Below are 7,817 nucleotides of genomic sequence, written 5' to 3'. Positions count from 1 at the left end.
AACTTGAGAGACTATTGAATACTGAAAACAAACTGAGGGTTGAAGGGGGAGGGGGGAAAAGAGGTGGTGGTGAGGGAGGAGGGCACTTGTGGGGAAGAGCACTGGGTGTTGTATGGAAACTCATTTGACAATAAACTACTGAAAAAAAAAAGATAGACTTAATCATAAAGTGTAGAATGCATCCCCCACTAACAGCCTGTTTACCCTGATTCTTTTCACGCCGGACATCATGCCCAGCTCTGAACAAAAACCTACGGGGCGTACTAAGACAATGAACACAGTCTCAACAGACAGAGCAGGCATGTGACCTGCACTCAGCCATGTTGGAATAAATGGGTGTTGCTTTAGGCTGCTAAGTTTGAGTGATTTGTTCCATTGCACAGATTTCCACAGTGGCCCATACCCTCACTGCAAGTCCTGTGACATGGTACCAAGTCACCTTTCGGGGGTCTTTACGTGACACACAAATCTATGCTCGGCCTCCCTTTCGTGATCACACGGTTCCACCACTTCCGGCCTTCCCCTAGAATCTCGTCCCCACGCCACGTCAGCTCACGTTCAGGACCGGAGGGCCTCAGCCAGTCACGCGGTGTCGTGCTGCTGTCGGTGTGCGCGCGTTGTCATTTCCAAGCCTTTCTTTGCATCTCGTATCTGTAGTCACTAAGGTTGCACATTTCACCTCAGAAACTGTCCCTCCTGGTTTCTAACCAGCTAGGCCTTCTTTCCCGTCATTGCTTTCTTTCTTTCTTTCTTTTTTAAGATTTTCTTTTTTCTTTCATGCTTATTTATTTTTGTGAAAGAGAGAGACAGAGCTCATTAGGGGCAGGGGCAGAAAGAGAAGGAGACACAGAATCCGAAGCAGACTCTAGACTCTGGGCTTTCAGCACAGATCCCAACGTGTGGCTCGCACCCATTAACCATGAGGTATGACCTACGCTGAAGTTGGATGCTCAATCTACTGAGTGACCCAGGCACCCCTTTACTATTTTATTATTTTTTAAGTTTTTAAAAATGTTTGTTTATTTTTGTGAGACAGAGAATGCGAGCAGAGGATGGTCAGAGAGAGAGGGAGACAGAATCCGAAGCAGGCTCCAGTCTCCGAACTGTCAGCAAGTAGCCCGATGAGGGGCTCAAGCCACGAACCGTGAGATCATGACCTTAGCTGAAGCCAGACGCTCAACCGACTGAGTCACCCAGGTGCCCCAAGATTTTATTAAGTAATCTCTACACCCAATGTGTGACTTGAACTTTCAACCCTGAGGTCAAGTCATACACTCCACCAGCTGAGCCAGCCACGAGCCCCTCCGGTCATTTCATCAACATGCCTGTTTCTCTCGGCTCCTCAGAAAGAGAACCGCTTGTCCTGCCTGTTATGTCATTTCCCACCAAGAACGTGTTATGGTGTCAGTGGTATTTTTGACGTTAGTAGGAGATGAGACAGTCAAGAACACGTATACATTCAGGACATAATTTCAAATTGGAATCGATTTACCTTTTTTAAAATGTCCATTTGTTTTGAGAGACAGGAAGAGAGCATATGTGCACAACCAGGTCAGGGGCAGAGAGGGTCGGGTGGGGGTGGGGAGAAGAGGGAAAAAAATGCCAAGCAGGCTCCATGGGAGGTTCGCAATTGTGAACCCCAAGATCATGACCTGAGCAGAACTGGGGAGTCGGACGCCATATTGACTGAGCCACCAGGTGCCCCTGGATTTACTTACTTTTGATTGAATAAAGCATTTCCATCTTTGATTATTTTAAAAGCATGTATCAAACAGTTTTGAAGTCCGGTTTGTTTGCCAGTCAAGTGTGTGTAACGTTTCTACGATTCCTTTAAGAGATCATTTTGTATGTTAATTTAATGTGTGTGTGTATGTAAACTTTGAAAGCCTCTCCAAAGACAGCAGATTCATGTAAAAGAATTTGCCTTTAATTGTCTGTGAGGGTGTGTTATTTGACCTCGAATACACAGCTGAGCACTGGGCCTGAAAGTCCGTACATTCCTTTGGGGCATGAGAAATATTCATTAAAGACAAAAATTTCTTTGCTTTTTGAGCTGAAAGGTCCAAATATCCGCATCCAGAATAAGGTGAACTGAACTGAAAAGCCGATATTCCTCAGGGTAAAGAATGATAGAGAGATGTCTTTAGACATGTAAATGTAAGCATAATTGGGAGCATCAGGGTGGCTTAGTTGGTTAAGCATCTGACTTCAGCACAGGTCATGATCACGGTTCGTGGGTTGTGTGCTGACAGCTAGCTCAGAGCCTGGAGCCTGTCTTCCAATTCTGTGTCTCCCTCTCTCTCTGACCCTCTCCTCCTCACACTGTCTCTCTCTGACCCTCCCCTCCTCACACTGTCTCTCTCTCTCTCTCTGTCTCTCAAAAATAAATAAATAAAACATTAAAAACATTTTTAAAATGTAAGAATAATTGTTTCTTACCACGAAGGATTGTAGAATTATTTGTTTGCACATCCCGAAAAAGCACAAAAATGTAGTTTTAGATGTAAAACACTGTCCTTGACTTAACTGACCACTCAACTACTGTTAATAGTTCATGCCTGCCCATTGATTTGTGGCTCTGTTCTCTTAGTTACGAAACATTTATTTTAACGTAATAGCCCTAGCTACTCATATCATAATCGTCTCTGAAATATAGTTTTTTTGTTTCTTTTTCCTTAGTGTTTATTCCACCATTAATGTCAGTTGCAACCTTCTGTACTATTCCTTTTGGCACATATACTGATCAATGCAATGACTATGGTCCAGCAAACTTAGCCTGTCAAGCAAATCCTGTTTTGTCTCCCATTTGAGCTTTATTTAGTTAACAGCTGGCTCCTTGGCTTTCAGGGAGAAAGCATTTTAAATGGTGTATGAGGTATAAGGTCGTCTGGGATTAGATGGGTCCCTCTCAGAGCACTGAACCGCTCACCTGCACAAGAAGGCCTTCTGTTAGGACTAGGTCATAGCCCTGGCCTCTTCGTTTTTCTGGACCTGGGTGAACGGTCTTTCAGTTCTTCCCTGAACAGAACGCTGTCAGCTCACTCTCCTCTCGTCAACACAAATCACTTTGGTTTTGCATTTCTTGGTCTCATCAGTCTTCCTCTCCCATCTGCTTCCCTCTCCTCCTCCATCCTGACTTCTGCCCCAGGTTAGCGCCAAACATTTCTCCGCCCAGTGGGGCTTTCCGAACCAGCAGGAAGGACGCTCCTCATCACTGCTAACCTCATGCTTCCATCCCTGACTCGCCATTGGCATTCGGAATGCTCTTGGGCCGAGCTAGATGTTGACCCATTTTCCTGCCCTTTTGAACTAAGCCCTTCCCACATGGAAGTGTGGCCTGGTTGTTCCTTTTTTTTTTTTCGGGTTGAGATCCAAGCTCTCGGACCTTGCTGCTCCAATGGAGTAGGAGTCATTGACCAGCGGCGTCCACTCTCCAGAAGCTTGCTAGAAATGCAGAGGCTCATGAAATGCAGGGCCTCACCCGGACATGCCGATAAGCAAAATAAGAATCTGCCTTTCAGGGAGACCGCAGCAGAATGCACATGAATCCTGATGAACTGTATTCTCAGGCCTGATGTTTAAATGTCTTTTCTCTTAAGTACAATTTAATTATAACCTTTTAAAAATGTGTATTTATTTTTTTAATGAGAGCACGGGCACCGGAAGGGCAGAGAGAGGGAAACACAGAATCTGAAGCAGGCTCCAGGCTCCGAGCTGTCAGCACAGAGCCTGACGCGGGGCTCGAACTCACAAACCGCGAGATGATGACCTGAGCCGAAGTCAGATGCCCGACCGACTGAGCCACCCAGGCGCCCCAAGTACAATTTTAAACTCTACTCGATCCCTATCTCTTTCTACCCTCTTCCGCCATATATCTATGACTATTAGTTTATTTGGCACCGATGTGCTTCTGTACCTTAAGGATTCTACTTCATTAAGGCCTGATAATAACACACCCCTATTTACTGGCCACAGCCAGTCTCTTGATCTGCTCAGTTTGCACACAGTACTCAACACATTTCTGTTGAACGACAGTGAACTGAATGGCCAGGATGCTACTGGTCAACTGGTCATTGGATGGACACCCTCCCCCCAAGCAGGGCTGTGGCTACACCAACTGAAATCCTGGCTCAGGACGGCGGATTCTGAGCCTGGGTCCTTAGAAAGCAGAGCCGAAGGCAAGTTGTGTGCGGAGGCTTGAGGGCCAAACAGCAAGGAATTCCTGGACAACAGGGAAGGAGGAAGAGCAAATTCAAGGTGCTACACTTATGAATAGACCACAGATTCCACAGCAGTTTGCTCAGGACTGGCTGCAGCATCTCAGAAACGTCCATAGGATGCAGGAAGGAGGAGCAGTGTCTCTGCCAGCAACTCCTCGATCCCCTTTCCTCACGGGCCTGTTTGCCTGCCCCACTAGGTGTTAGTCTCCCTGTATTTTGGGCTCAGCCACCCAGCCTTTGGGGGCACCGCTGGGTAAGCCAGAGCCTCTGTGGATAGACCTACGGGAGCCTAAATGTGTAGCTTGCCACCAGTTTTGTAAATAAAGTTTTATTGGAACAGAGCCATTCCCATTAATTTACATACCGTCCTCCTCAGGTTAAGCATCAGTGACACCACCTGGAAGGCCCACGCTGTGGATTAACGAGACAATGAGCGTGGCATACCGAGCATAGTGCCTGCCTACTGATCACTTGGAAAACTGTGTTTGTGACTCGCTGTCCCCACGCTGACGCGGCTGCTACCAGCACATCTCGGCAGACCATGCATCCGCCCTGCACTACTGCCTCCCGGGGACTCTGTGACATACCTGCGGTCCTCCTCTTGCACTCGGTCCTTTCCATGAGGACCGGTGAGTGTCAGGGGACTCACCATGAGAAGACAGTTGTCTGTGACAGAAACGCCCTGAGCCTCTTCCAGAGGCGCGTGGAGCTGATGGAGGGGGACGCAGGGAAGTCGTGAATTGCGGCGCCGAGGAACGCCAAGACCACCTTTTGTGGGCAGCCATGACTCAACACGCAAGGTGGACTCCAGACGCTAAGCTGGGAGGGAGGGAGAAATGGAGGGAGTGAGACGCAAAAAGGAACTTCGCATATGTAAAGGCCCTGATAGTTACCGCACAGAGATCTCCGAGTTCGGGCTCAGCGGACTGTGGCTTGGCAGTATCAGCTTTTCTGGTCCCACATCTGTAGTACTTCCAGATGTTTCTGGAAGCATCAGGCAAGCTGAGGGCCATAACACTGCCCCTGCCCAGGGTGGGATCTGTGTGGTACTCCCAGGGCACTCCTGGCTGCCCACGAACAAAGGAAAGGGGAAAACCGTTGGTTCACTGATGGAGATCTTCCTTCTGTGGGACCTCGGTCCCCATCACCCTCCATAGTGCTGTGGGAAACAGGCGGGAGGAAATGGCAGGTGGAATCCATCTCCTTCTAACCTGCAGCCCGCTGACAGATACCTGAGGCAGGCTAGTCCAATGTTTCTCCACAGCTCCCTACTGTCTTCCTGCTAATGGTTTGCTAGAGGGGAAAAAAACCCCTAACTTGACAATAGCTTTGCCTCCAAAATCCCCTGAGTCTTTAACAAATAAAAACCTCACTGGAAACTCCTCCTGGACCATAGTATGCAAGCAGGCTCTCCTCGTGGTTCTGGGGCAGCTCGTACTGCCCACGGGTCCTGTCCCTGTGCTTTAATACAATCACTCTTTGGCACCCAGGACGTCTTCAAGAATTCTTCCTTGGCGTCGGCCCGGGACCCCCGCGAACCCCACTGTCACCCCTAGAAACCTCATCATTCTGTCTCCCGTGTGCGTCACCTGTCTGCCTTCGTACTGGAGTGCATCTTGCACACAGTTAGGTCAGTTTATTTCTTTTCCTAAAGTCAAGTTCTTCCTGAGTTAAAAAATGTCTCCCCTCTGTCCTTCTGCAGGTTTGCTGAGGCCCCCATCTGGCCTGGGAACCTTCATCTGTAATAATTTCCTCCTTGAGGTGCCTCTACCAGTGACCTCCTGGGAACCGAACCGTGACTACTTGGGGCCTGAGTCCTGACGGCCCTCAGGTTTGCACGTGGGAGCAGAGAGACGGGGTGTGTGCGGTTAGGGCACAAGGCAAGGACTGAAATGCAGTGGCACTTTTGCACGGACCGGCCATGCATACAAATGCTCCATTGTCCTTTTTCTCTTTGAAAGCACACTCCCGCACACAGTGCCCCAGAAGCAGCCTCTGTTTCCAAGAGCAAAGGAAGGAGATTAATGGTCCAAAATAGCAGGATTCATGCTTTCTTTTTGTAAATTTTTTTTTTTTTAATTTTTGAGAGAGAGACACACACAGTGTGAGCAGCGGGAGGACAGAGAGAGAGGGAGACACAGAATCTGAAGCAGGCTCTGGGCTCTAAGCTGTCAGCACAGAGCCTGACGCGGGGCTCAAACCCACAAAAGGTGTAATCATGACCTGAGCCGAGGTCGGTTGCTTAACCGACTGAGCCAATACTCAAGAGCGGTTCTGAGTTTGACAATGTCGGTGGGTTCCAGAATTCTCTCAGAGCAGCTGCCCCTGCCAAGAGAGGTGCCAGGTCGGACCCTTTGGAAGCTCTGGTGTATGCAGCCTTTGATAAAGGCTCTGTTTCCCATCTGGCAACACAGCCTCCAGCCCATCTACCCTGGGTCCCCTCAGGGAAGCCCAGTCCTGTGGCCTCCTTGCAAGAAGAAGGCCTCGGAGCTGAGCCCGGACTGTGCATCACTTTAAAACAGCAAAGCTCTGGTGGGAAAGGAGATGGGCAGCCGGGTGGGAGGGCATGTGTTTGCATTTAAGTGGGTAATAAGTGGGGAGGGAGGAACGGGGATGCAGTCCCTTTGCCTGATTGGAAAAAACCCAGAGGGGGCCCATTTACCCAGGACCGGGATCAAAGGGTGGCCGCTGCAGGTTTGCCAAGGGGCCCATTAGTTTATTAGATGATACATCTGATAACGTTTTTTCGGTTTGTTTTACTTAAAGCTTTGGTTAGTAAGGCCACAGCCTGGAGGGAAGCTCTTTATTTTCAGCCTTCAGGAGTTTTATTGTTTTTAAACTTTACCCGGTATGCTTATGGTTATCATTAGTGCTGATAACAATTTTGGAACTTTTATGTGCATAGAATAAAGCTTGATTTTCAACGCATATTGGAGAAAAGGTATGAAATCAAAGTAAGCTTGGATAATTAAAGAAAAAACAGAATTACTCTTGAAGGCTGATTTAGAATGCCCAAACCTATACTGAAGCTGAACAAACACAGAACACTAAGGTGCAAAATACATGTGTGTAAACGTGTCTCATTAAGCCAAGAGCTTCCGCCTTTAAGATTTGATTTCCAAGGACTCCTGCCTCTGGGATCCTGTCCCAGCGGAATCAGAAAACGGCGCCCCGTTAACACTAATCACATCAGTCACGTTGATGAATGCGTCCCGGGGCCTGGAACGCATCAGAATTAGGGATGTCAGGTCCCAGATAGGGAAGAGCTGGCAGAGGAAGCAGGTTTCTCCGGGAAGGTGGGTTAAAAGGCAGCAGCCTGGGGGAAGGCTGGGTTGAAGGGAAGAAAGCCAACCCGCCTCACCCTCGTGAGACCTCGTGGTGGCTGCCGAGGGCGCACAGCCCCCACCTCCCGCTCCGTCGGCGCCTTCTCCGCCCGCGCAGGGGCGGGGGTGGGGGGCGCGGCCCAAGCACATGATCCCCCCACCCCCTCCCGCGGGGCACCTGACCCCGGCCCGCCGGCGGGGTCCCGGCACTCGGGAGCCGCGTCCCCGGAGCCCGGCCCATGGCGTCCCCACGCCTGGGCATCTTCTGCTGCCC

General features: G+C 49.4%; 1 protein-coding gene across 1 annotated transcript in view; it reads left to right on the top strand.

Moving 5' to 3' along the window:
- The first annotated feature begins 7,607 nt into the window (after positions 1 to 7,607).
- Positions 7,608 to 7,817, top strand: part of GPR143 (G protein-coupled receptor 143) — a 34,683-nt gene continuing 34,473 nt past the window's right edge. Inside the window, 2 exon segments of the mRNA XM_029931003.1 lie at positions 7,608 to 7,772; positions 7,774 to 7,817. Coding sequence (XP_029786863.1) covers positions 7,692 to 7,772; positions 7,774 to 7,817 — 125 coding nt within the window. The 5' untranslated portion in view covers positions 7,608 to 7,691.

Source organism: Suricata suricatta, chromosome X (assembly GCF_006229205.1).
Source record: "Suricata suricatta isolate VVHF042 chromosome X, meerkat_22Aug2017_6uvM2_HiC, whole genome shotgun sequence".
Lineage (NCBI taxonomy): Eukaryota > Metazoa > Chordata > Mammalia > Carnivora > Herpestidae > Suricata > Suricata suricatta.
This window is presented reverse-complemented; position numbering and strand designations above follow the sequence as displayed.